Source organism: Scatophagus argus, chromosome 21, assembly GCF_020382885.2.
Source record: "Scatophagus argus isolate fScaArg1 chromosome 21, fScaArg1.pri, whole genome shotgun sequence".
Lineage (NCBI taxonomy): Eukaryota > Metazoa > Chordata > Actinopteri > Scatophagidae > Scatophagus > Scatophagus argus.
The window spans coordinates 18348000-18360526 of NC_058513.1; the positions used below are offsets into that span (position 1 = coordinate 18348000).

General features: G+C 43.7%; 1 protein-coding gene across 1 annotated transcript; it reads left to right on the forward strand.

Annotated features, from left to right (window-relative positions):
* Nucleotides 1–380: 380 nt before the first annotated feature.
* Nucleotides 381–5976, forward strand: kcnj2a (potassium inwardly rectifying channel subfamily J member 2a). Its single transcript, XM_046376753.1, has 2 exons — nt 381–589; nt 2612–5976. The coding sequence occupies exon 2, from the start codon at nt 2856–2858 to the stop codon at nt 4137–4139; it is 1284 nt and encodes a 427-aa protein (XP_046232709.1). The 5' UTR covers nt 381–589; nt 2612–2855; the 3' UTR covers nt 4140–5976.
* Nucleotides 5977–12527: the final 6551 nt, after the last annotated feature.

Sequence of the window (12527 nt, forward strand, 5' to 3'; positions counted from 1 at the left end):
ATTATTGAAATGTTCTGGTATTTGGGCTTTTTTTGCAGTGCTGGACCACACACATTTAGACCTTTAACATGTACTTTGCTGTAAATCTATTAAGTACTCAAACAGATTTAAAGCCCCTAAATTGCTTAAACTAATTTTGGTTTCAGTTTTTGAACTCCCTGACCCCCACCTTCCCATTCCTATTTAACCCCCGCCTGAGATTTCATCGGTCTATTAACGTCAAATTGCTCCGTATTATTTCCATGTTGTGTTTTGTTCATCCTACCGATCAAACACACAAAATTACAAAGACAGTATAATTGAGGCTGTCTCTCCGTGTGCGCTCTCCTCCTGTCCTCATTGGCGGGGCGCGGAGCCGGGGGGGCGGGCCGTGCGGTGCGTGCTGATTAAAACGCTTTGAGGGAACTCAACGCGAGGCACATTATCGAGACCGGTCCTCCAGAGATGTGAAGAACTTCCACACTTGATCGTGTTCGTGCCAAAACAAATAAAAAGCGCGTGGAAACGACACCGTGGATACCGGAGGCCGAACACGTCTGGATTATAATTTCAGCAGGCTGAAATCAACCGGTCCACAAATGAGCAACAGGTAGAGGACACACGAGTCACTTCTTTTATAAAGTCTAATCCTGTGGTGCTTTAATACGGGAGGTGATGCCCTTAACAAGTGCTTGTCAGAACGGTTATCTTTTGGCGAACAGACACTCAGGTTAAACCGCGATGGTTCACTTTATTCTCCGTGACGCACCGACTTCCTGGCCGTGACTGCCAGATGACCCGCCAAAAGTTTCACTGCATCCACCCGCATTTCGTCTCGCTTCTTATGCTCTGATTTTCTTAGTCGTAGTTTAAGAGGTCCTGAGCTGAAAATGAATCGGGCATGTGTCTCTCAGTGTGAGGGGTGTGTGTGTGTGTGTGTGTGTGTGTGTGTGTGTGTGTGTGTGATTGCATCAGAAGTCCGCTCCGTCTTTCCCCCCGCACCTGTTAACATTTGTCGCTGGCATTTGGTGCATTCTGAGAGCAGCTCTGTCTGTCTCCTAACAGTCACATACTGTTAGCAGTACTGTGCAGAAACACATGACTATGTACGTGTTATTTATTTAGACACTTTTGTCCACCTCTCAAAGATCTGCTGAGTTAAAAGCAAAGATTTGGCTGCGAGAAAGTGAAGAAAATCTGCTGCATTGTTGACCGAAATGTTTCCATATCAACCACCATGTGAGAAAAGATTACACACTTCTCAGCAGCACAGCATCCTCAGTAATGAGGATGAATGGTGCTTCTTGAATATGCTTGTAAAGTTGTTTTGGAACTCAACACAAATGTAAAAACTTTGCAGACAAATTGCATCAGCCAGTTTTACTTTCTGCAGGTGTGAAACTACAGAATGACTCAGCAGGCCTGAAGAACGTTCTGGTTTTCTCAACAAGCTTTTCGTCTTTAGCTCTCATGCCTCAGACAGAAGTCCAATCTGACAAATAAATAAATAAATAAACGGCACAGCAACGACTGCAGCAGCTCCATTTAGACTTCGTTGCTAGGACAGCCAAAACTAATGAGTGGTGTTTTAGTTGTACCGGGACAATCCTCTCAGGACAGCCATTACTGCAGCGGAGAGAAGAAATCCCAGAGGACTCGGTGAGAGTCAACAAGCTCTTCTGTACAGCCGCTGACGAAGCTTCACTTTCCCCTGCAGCTTCTTTCAAATAACAGAGCAAGTGTACTGAACCTGCGATGCTCACATGAAGTCGTTTGTAAACTGTTGGTGCTACATCTGCCATGCAGGTCACCGAGCAAACTGCTTCATATAAACTAAAAGTTTAATCTATAGTAAGAGCTTGGAAGTTAAAGGTTTCTGGAGGGTGACTGCTTCAAAATTAAGCTGCACATGTAAAACATCCTCATGCATGTGAAAAGTGCCATAGAAATGGACCAATGAACAATAAGACAGAAGTTTGCAGTAAACAGTCTGGCTCGAAATTCAGAGTGGATGTTTCTTCAGTTCAGTATTTACAACTATTCACAGTGCATTTTCTTCTCCTTGCAGTAAAATAATGAAAAAAAAATGACTAAGACAAATTTGCATTTCTACGCTGTCTCAGTTGAAGGTTTAAACTTGATCCATCAGTTGTGCAAAACCATCAGCTCATGGGATCCTGCAGAAATGCTGAAACCCACAATCCAAAAAGAAATGATCAAGTCAGTTCAGAGCAGCCAAGAAAAACAAGTCGACTTTGTGAGTGACCAGTAACGGGACTGGAGTGCAATTACAGGGTGGCCTCTCTCAGTGAAAGTTGAAATGTTAGCTCAGGGTTAAACTTCACTGTTGTCATAGCTGATGAAATGCAGTTGGCACAGGCAGGCGAGCTCTGACGCTGGGCACAAAGTTTTTTAAGGTTTTTCTCAGGCTGCACGCACGTCTGACTTAACAGTGATGAAGTTATCACTTCTGACATGTCATGTTCAACAAGTCATTGCTCAAATGTTGAACCATTGCAATTTTTTTTAAACAATGTTGTCATCAAATGCCCTGAACGTGATTTTATAGTAATTCTTATGTGTCTGGAACTGGTTTGACTTACAGACGTTTTCTGTCTCTGTTTTCTTGTAGCATTTGAACTTGATGAGGTCCAGTCAGCTGATGAAAGAGGAGTGACCACTTCATCCTCCTCTTGTTGCACTCCACCTAGGGGCCAGTGAGGCTGAAGAGTCCCTTCAGCCCGCCTCATTTTGCCACCATTTCCTCTCCGAGTTGGTCCCCCAGACGCGTTTCAAAACTGTTTCTCCAACGCTTTTTCCAGAAACTCAGACTGTTTTCCAAAGCAGAAGCAGCACAGCCATCCCAGACTGAGGTGATGGGAAGCGTGCGAGCCAGCCGCTACAGCATTGTGTCATCAGAGGAGGACGGCATGAAGCTTGCCACAATGGCAGTACCCAACGGCTACGGGAACGGCAAGAACAAGGTGCACACGAGGCACCAGCCTCAAAGTAGATTTGTAAAGAAAGACGGTCACTGCAATGTGCAGTTCGTCAATGTGAGCGAGAAAGGTCAGCGGTATTTGGCTGACATCTTCACTACGTGTGTGGACATCCGCTGGAGGTGGATGTTCATCATCTTCTGCCTCGCCTTCCTTCTGTCGTGGCTGTTCTTCGGCTGCGTCTTCTGGCTGGTGGCCATCTTCCACGGGGACTTGGATAATGATGCTCAGAAGTGCGTCTCCAATGTGAGCAGCTTCACCGCTGCCTTCCTGTTCTCCATAGAGACTCAAACCACTATTGGCTACGGCTACAGATATGTCACAGATGAGTGCCCCGTTGCAGTCTTCATGGTGGTCTTCCAAAGCATCGTGGGCTGCATTATTGACGCCTTCATCATTGGTGCCGTCATGGCAAAGATGGCAAAGCCCAAGAAGAGGAATGAAACTCTGGTTTTTAGCCATAATGCCACAGTGGCCATGAGGGACAACAAGCTCTGCCTGATGTGGCGTGTGGGCAACTTAAGGAAGAGCCACCTGGTTGAAGCACATGTGCGGGCGCAACTTCTGAAATCCCGGACGACAGCAGAGGGGGAGTACATCCCCCTCGATCAGATGGACATAGATGTGGGCTTTGACAGCGGAGTTGACCGCATCTTCCTGGTCTCTCCCATCACCATTGTCCACGAGATCGATGAGGATAGCCCCTTCTACGACATGAGCAAACAGGACCTGGAGAACTCAGAGTTTGAAATCGTAGTCATCCTGGAAGGCATGGTCGAGGCAACAGCCATGACCACACAGTGCCGCAGCTCCTACGTTGCCAATGAGATCCTCTGGGGCCATCGGTTTGAGCCTGTGCTCTTCGAGGAGAAGAACTACTACAAAGTGGACTATTCCCGCTTCCATAAGACGTACGAGGTGCCGAGCACCCCTCTGTGCAGCGCCAGAGACCTCGCAGAGAAAAAATACATTCTCTCAAACTCCAACTCCTTTTGCTACGAAAACGAGATGGCGCTAGACAACAAAGAGGACACGGACGAGGGAAACGGGGGCAGCGTTGGGCCCGACGGCACCCAGACGGACAACATCTCAGAGACTGAGCACAGCCAAGCCACGGTGCCACTAGAGCCCCGGCCTCTGAGACGAGAATCAGAAATATGACTGTTCAGACCTTAGACCTCACATGAGAGATTTTCTAGAATCACCTCTCTGCTCCAAAAGGCACAACGAGCCGCGTTGGGCATTGAGTAGAGGACAAGCCGAACGGTACTGCTGGGGGAAGCGGCAAGGTTTAAGACTTTGTATGTAGGAGTCTGTTTGAACTTTGACTACATACAGTATGACAAAACACAGCACTATGAACCATGTGCATATTGTAGGAAGAATTCTCCATGAAGTCCCCATGAATGTGTGTTCAGTGTCTGGTGACTGCAAGACGACAAAGAGGAAGGAGGTTGTTGAGATGACTTGAAAACTGCAGGCGTGTCTCAGTTTCTCTGGCCGGCATGAACAAGGAGCTTTCAGAATATGTTGTCAAGTGCTGCTAGAAAACAGTTAAACTTTGTGCGTTGTTGAGGTAGATGTCTGGAACAAAGGTACAAGTAGAGTATTTGTTCACGAGCTGGTCTCAAAGCAGACATCACAGAAGTCGGAGTGAACTGCACCAAAAACTTTCTGTGTGCAGCAACTGCAGTCAAATGACTTTTAGACACTTGACAGCATCGATTTCCTGATCCTCTGCTTTATCCTTTGCTAATCTGAGAGACTGTTCATTGCCGGGCAGACTAATGGAAACATGCCTGCTCATGTCAAGAGATGGGCAGGGTAGTATTAACAGCATCAAACTGACAGAAAAATCAATAATTTAAACAGAAACTGGGGTAATATGAGAATCTGAATGTTCTTAAAAGTGCTGCTATGATGTTGCTTCTTCTTTTTTTTCTTTTTTTTTTATGGTTGACAAAAAATGCCAAAGAGTATTATTATCATAGTTATATGTTTCTTAAAAACAACACCTGGTTAGATTTGGTACAGAGAAGTAGAACACTTAGGGAGTTTTAATAAGGTTTGTTTTTCAAGAATGTGTGTACAGTTTTTTGGTTTTTTTTTAAACTTCAACCATCTTTATCTTGAGCCACTTCATCAAGCCTTAAGGAAAGTGAAGATGTATGAATCAACCAAGGTGTCAGAAGGTTTTACTGTTGAGGACAGACAACAAGAATCACAAGTTCTGCAGTGTTTGCTGAACAACAACTCCGTTAGAGAACCACCCACAATAAATTTGGAGGAACCAGAAATCTGACTTGCAAAGCCAAACCTGCTTTAAAAGGCTCTAAAAACATGAAGTGAAGGAACTCCTTCACAAAGAGATCTCCTTTCTGACACAGTGTTGTGGAGGGCGATCGAAAACGTTTCCTCTGGCAAAAACATCAAATCTCCGAGTAAAATGTTGTCACTGACACTCTTCCCTTCTTCCTGTGTGCAGACTACAGATCGGCCTGCTTCATCATAAACACTACTTGACTTTTCATTCTCCGTTTTGACACCTTTATTGTACTTGAGAATGTAAGATTTGAAAAAGTGTAGTTCAAAGCCAAATGTACTGTAACCCCGGCATATGAAGGTGTACTGCACAAGAGTTTGCATCAATACAAATTTATATCCTGTATCTTGTGACGGAAGGCCACTCGGCTCCATAGCTCCTACATGTGTAAATACCTCCCTCCCTGTTGCAGTTATTTTGTTATCAGTCTTCCAAATGTACTGCAAAACCACGGAATGTACAGATTTTTGTATTAATGTTTATATTATTATTATTATTATTATTATTATTATTATTATTATTGTACATGATATTATGTTGTTCCTTTTTCAATAAAATGTCAGTGGACAATAATCAGAACTGTGCTGTGTGGCTCGTCATCACCGGCAGATGAGACGTTTCAGCTTGTTTTAACAAGTTTTACAAAACCAAATCAGATGGAAGTCAATTCACAAACTACAGGAAACGTGAAGATGAGGCTCAGCTGAGGCTCAGCTGAGATGAATACATTTTGTCTTGCTTAAAATACAACATGAACTAAATCTGGAAAGCGTCAGAGCATTTTAACTGTATCATGGAAACCTGATGTACATTAACTACTGAATTACTATGCTTTGGTACAATTATGAGGTAGTTCAATGAAGTATATCCATCGTTCAGGTTTTACTGATGGAAATGTTGTACTTTTGGCTCCACTTCATTTATCTGACTCTACAAAAAGGTTTAAGGTTGATTAAGTAAAATGATGCAGGATTTTGTTGGTCTTTCTAAACACATCATTCAAAAGTGTAAGTGAGAATAATAATCGATTGTGGAGTTTCATTCACAGGTCATCAAATTCCAACACAAAGTATCGGTAGTGATGATGTTTGAGGCTCCACAATCAACTAATTTCTCAAGTACCTTTAATAATGAGAAATGTCCCGAGCAGCAGAGACGCTTCCAGTACGTGATGACTGAGAGGGGGCCGTCATGCATCGTCTTAAAAAATGTTGTCCTCTAAAGCTATTTTTAATCATTGCAAGAAGCCATTTTGACGGCGGAACACCTTTGAGAAACTCGTCAAAGCTTTCTTGAGGTATAAAACTTGTATCAGCCATAAGCCAACATTGATATGACTGCAAAAGTAAAATCAGTACCTATAAAGTAACTCAAGCCATCAAATGCATTACAAAAAGTACAATATTCTCATCTGAAATGCTGACTGGAGTATGAGTGTAACACCCCTTGAAGTACCACTACCTCAGAATACCCTGGTATTTGAGTGCCGTACTGAGTAACGTCCCTCCTCTGCCTGAGGACACGAGAACAGCAGCAGTGTGACACTAACCAGCTGCCTCGTCCTGCGTCCTTTACCAGCGCAGGACAGATTAACACCTCCTCTCTTCTCATACATGGTGCTCATCCACCTCTCATCCTGTCATCCATCATCCGTCTCCCTGTTGCTTATGTCTGAAACACCCACATATACTCGACAGAAAACAGGACAAAGACAGCGTAGTCTGTGAAGTTTACTCCCAAACTGCTGTGATCTGCTCACCACTCCCTCACACACACACACACACACACACACACACACATATCCACAGTATTGCCCCGCCTCTTTCTGTTTCAAGTCAAACAGCGAACGCAACTCGAGTTTTGAATTAGTTCACCTGTAATTCCGTTTTCACGGCAGCACCTGAGCAGTGTGGGGAGGAGTTTTGTTGTTAAAAACGGAGCCAATCAAAATCCATGAAACCAGCGCGGTACTGAATGACCTCACAGGAACCAGAGGCACTTCTAAGCTTTCCAAAACAACGACAGAACCAGGCACTAAACAGGACGTCGCAGCACAGCTCCTTTGTCTTGTTTTGTCTCGTCGTTTAAAAGTTGACATCGTTGAGAGCTGCTTCCTGTCTCATTCAACATAGCCTATCGCATAGTTTTAATCATCAGACAATAGCTATCAGCATATCGTGCAGGTGTATTTTTGGCCACTGTAGCTGTCAGTCGTGTTGTGGTGTGGACTCGACCGTCCACTTGAGTCAAAATGACGTGTTGTTATGGTTGGTGTGGACGGCTTTAGTCTTACAGCACAGTTACTGTTCTGGTTCTGGTTCAGCCTCAGTGCTCTTGTGAAGCTCGGTGTGTGGTCCCACTTTTATTACATCTGTTGACATTTAAAGCACATACATTTTAATCAAAAGGCCTTTTATGATCACGATCTGTATTCAGCCAACGACAAACATCAGGATTTTAGTGGAATTTGTGCTCAGTTATCAGTTGTGACGCAGCAGAGACAAGGGGAGGGGAAACCTTTTGTTTTTTCTCATGCTGGCAACGTTTCGCCTTCCACAGCCCTACCTCCGTCTTCAACTGCACAGAAAAAAAGCTCTGGACATGAACCCAACTCAATGGAAAATTCCTTGGTTTACCATTAAGGAAGACTGACACTAATGTCAACTTCTGGAGTCAGAACTCCAGTCAGAGCTCGAGCTTTGAACGTGATGCTTCTGTGTGTGTGTGTGTGTGTGTGTGTGTGTGTGTTCCATTCATCTGACATAAAGCAGTTACGGTATCTGATTCATCTCGATCATTTTGAAAGGGGAAGAGAGAGAAAATGAGTCAGAGTTGTTTCACTTGCTTATTATAATCAGATCTGTGTTTCATATTTCCCCTATGAGACATAATTTAAAAGTCACATTTCATGCTTCGAACCGCAGCAGACAATGCCGAGCAGGATTAAATAGAAAATACATAAATCAGGCATGTAGAAGAATACATATACAACACGGTGGCATAGAAGAAATTCAACTTATTTATTTAGATTTTGTAAACTAAAGTGTTTTTTCCCCGAGCGCAGAAGGTGGCACCAGTTTGTCCCCGAAGCGCAACACTGGTGGGAAAGTAAGGAGTTCCTTTCCGGTCACACCATTTAATATTGCATTTATTTATTGAATTATTAATTTAAAGTTGCGACCAGGAAAGGCACATTGAGGTTACTTCCTGCCCGATAGGAAGAGTAGTGGCACATTGTCAAGCTGTGTGCAGTCAAACAGCGTGGCAGCTCTCGGTGCTGTAGGTGAACGTCTGTGTTTCTATTGTGCAGCTCCACTCACTCCCTGTTTATGAAAACAATAACACTGTATATCAGCGGAGTAAACAGCCAAAGGTAAATGTTAGGCCAACTTCCATTATTTCTGTGTAAACCCCTGAGATATCAAGTATCCAAACAGTTTACTTTTTATCACTATTTATTTGTGTTTTATACATCATGCTCCACAGCTGACTGGGCCTTGTTCAGACTCTCAGAGCTACAACTCTAATCTGGAAACAACAATAAAAAGCTTGGAGCTGCAACACAAACACAATCGCTGCTCCTGAACTATAACCGGAACCCCTGGCTTTTATCGGAGCTTCTGGGAACCTGACGTTCAAACGGATTCAGCTCCAGTTCAGACCTGTGATCCTCTGAGTGTTTTGTCTTTGGCTGAAGCCGAGTCTTCCTGCTTCACACGGACCCCTGCGTCGCCAAACAAACCACCGTCACAGAAGGTGGACAGCTCAAAGCTCAGACACCTCAACACAGAATCACACACGCCGGCTTCGCCAAGAGTCGTGACCCATTTGGACCAACTGGAAATTCTGACTTCCAGCTCCAACATCATAACTGTCATGACGACATTTTTAGTGCCTGCTTCATGCTGTCAGTTTGAAAAATCTTTTTCCTCCTGGGTACGCAATACTTTCCACAACAATGGGAGCATAATTACATTATGAGTTATAATGCGAGAACAAAGGAGAACAAACTGGTGCCAGAACTCGCCAGTACAAAGTACCAGCCTGTTATATTTCTCTCCAGCTGACTCAAGTACATTTGTATGCATTTCAATCAACATGTCAGTAGCCAGTTTTTATTCCAAGTCAACAAGTTTCGAATAGTTTAGAATTTGGGGAAAAAGTTATTTCAGGGGCCAAGCAAAAAAAAAAAAAAAACAGAATAATAATAATAATTTTTATCTTTCAAGAGTTTCGGCACCTACCTGACTATACACTTGGCACGTGTGTACCAGAAGTACTACTGTGTATTTCAGACTGCTGTACATACTGATTGCATTAGTTTGCCTCATTAAGTCCACCCATGACTTTTCTGATCAGTCAGCTGGCAGTGTGAGCTATAACTTTGTGTAAAAAACAAAAAACAACTCACTTCCCCACAAACATGTCCTCAGGTCTTGTGTGTGCGACACACAGTTCAGAACCCCAAAATATCTAGTTTACAACAATATAAAACCAGAGAAAAGCGGGAAGCAGACCGTGTTTGGTTGAGAAATGAAATCATCAGTTACCAAAATGAATATACATTTGTTATTTTGAGGCAGATTAAACATTTCTAAACATTTCCTTTTATTCAAAGTGTCTGATCATTAGCAATAACTAAATTACAAACACCGCAAATATCTGATGCAGGACTGACAGCAGTTCTCCGAGCCAGGAACACTTGTGGTCATTTGAGTAATAATAATGATGATGATGATAATAACGGAGGAGGTTTCTGTGTATCCCCGCCATGCAGGCCTGCACAGAGACGGTGGAATTTTCCGTGGGGCTGACCATCCAGTGGACCTGAAACGCCTCGCTGGAGCTGCACTTTGAAGCTTCGCCAGCTGCTGTTGACCCGTCTTTGATGTGACGCCAAACGCTGTCACCGACAGAGACGAGACCCCTGTCATCAGACGGCACATAATCATTTTCTCCTGAACTCTAACCTCCTCTGCATTCGTCAGAAAATTTTCTTCTCATTGTTGAAATTTTTAGCAGCAAAGCAGTCGGGTCTCTCATGCAGGACTCTGGGGTCTCTGATATACTGCAGAGATCTGCTTGCATTGGTGGCATTACTGGGCAAAACCAGAGCAGTGGGGCTGACAGATGGGTGCTTTGTGTTGTAAACACACAGGTCACAGTCAATGTCACGGGAAGCTCAGAGTCCTTGCACCAAAAAGATATTTTTTAAAAAACCATGTTCTTTTTGTGTTCGAGGCTCTCTCTCTGCATCCTGACTTGTCAAGCATCAGTGGTCAGATGCAGCTTTCTACTTCTTTTACCCTCACACTTCTTTTCTGGTGCTTTCTCACACAACCTGTTTGGTCCAAACAAACTCCGATGTGGACCAAACAGCCAGACCAAGACGGCCTGAAAAGGAGAGCCTCGGTCTGTTGCCAGGCAGGTTGGTCTGATGTGTTTTCTCTCCACAAATGAACTGCACCACAGGATCTTGTAGTCGATCTGTGTGAGCAGCATGCAGTGTGGGGATTTTCCCTAATTCATGGCAACCAGACGCAACTCACGCTGCGAGTCCTATACTACTATGCTAACTATAACATATCAGCAAAAGACGTCTCTCTTTTTTGTTGTCATTGCTCATAAAAGTTTAGCTACAGGCAACAGTGTGGGTCCTGACCAAATGAACCAAACCTCAGAAGTGAAAACAACCGACTTCGTAGTTGTGTAGACGTTTCAGACTCTTTGTGTAAAGTGTGAAATTATGTGGTTGTATGCGGAGTTGCTGCCAGCGAGCAGATGCAGGAAATGGAGACACCTCTTTTGGGGATATGATTCATCTGGTCAGCAGCTTGGCAGATCTAATTCAGCCTTCAAAGAGGACAGTGCATGAGGAGGAAAAGTACGAGGAAGGCTGATGAATTATTCAGGATGTGACATAACAGCAACATACTGTTTACCAGCCGTCTGTTTAACACCTTTAAAACAGGGAAACACCCAAATGTTCAAATCTTAAAATGTAAAGAAGACTTTTAAGACGGCTGTGATCCACACCCAAAATGAATCACTTACTCACTCTTTGGACAATATTGGGTAATACTGAAAACTATGAAAGCAGAAATCCTGCCAACTAAAAAACTACATCTAACCTCTTTGACAAAGGTAACAACAATAGGTCTAGAACTGTCCTCACACTAAAAACAGGGAAGAGTTTTCAGTAATGAAATAGTCTACTAAGGTAAATATCCTTTTTTTGTTGTTGTTGTTTTTTTTAAATCAGTGTAATTATTAAAAAGCATGATAATCTTTAAAAGGAAGCCCGGAGGGATCAGCTAATGAACCACAAAGTTCTTGATGTCAAATATAACTTGAACGCATGCCAAGCATAGTGTGCCGATAGCTCAGGGCTCTCCTCTGGGGGTTGTGTCTGCTGCAGTGACCAGATTAGCCATTTGACCCGGCACATGCGGTCTAACCTTGACCTTCCCGGTGGTGGTGGTCGTCGAGGTTAACAGGACACTGGTGGGTGGATGGGTGGGTGGGGAGGGTCACCTTAGGTGCAGTAACCTGAGCCGGTCCAGGGGGCTTTACTGTTTGACTGATGGGGTTGTCCTCATATTTAGCACAGGGCCTCGTGTGGGGGAGATTAGCCTCTCCATGCACGCTGACAGACGAGGAGAAGATAAGAAACATGATGGGATACAAAGCTGCCTGTCAGCTGTGATTTGTGATGAGTCCCATAAGACAACAAGCAGAGAGGCAGACATGACTCATGTGTCTAAACGCGATTCTGCCTCTGGATGCTATATATGTGGAAGACACATGAGCTTCTGAGCCACGACTCTGTGATTTGTAGGTCAAAACACATCACAGCATCAAGGTCAAAATCAGGCTGAATTTGTTTCAAATCAAAACAAACTTCTTCCAACCGAATTCAATGACATCATTTCTACGCCTGCTTACATCAACGCTCAAAATGTTGACATGTGACCCGATGCCTAAACCTAATCAAACTGCAACAACACGCCATGTGACTATGACAACGAAGGTCATGTGAAGTAAAGTCACCTGCTTTAAGTCTTTTCTGCATGTTCAAAAGTCATGAAAAGTGTACACACTCATAAAACTTAAAATATGCAACACGTTCTTAAAAGTATTGTGTGCTATTTGTACGCCATCCCATCAGATCACGTCCACGTCCGTCACACATTAAACAGGGACGCTGCATCACAGTTTGAACATCC

Excerpts from the sequence above, each read along its gene's own strand:
- kcnj2a (XM_046376753.1), top strand. The coding sequence starts at position 2,856 with ATGGGAAGCGTGCGAGCCAGCCGCTACAGCATTGTGTCATCAGAGGAG.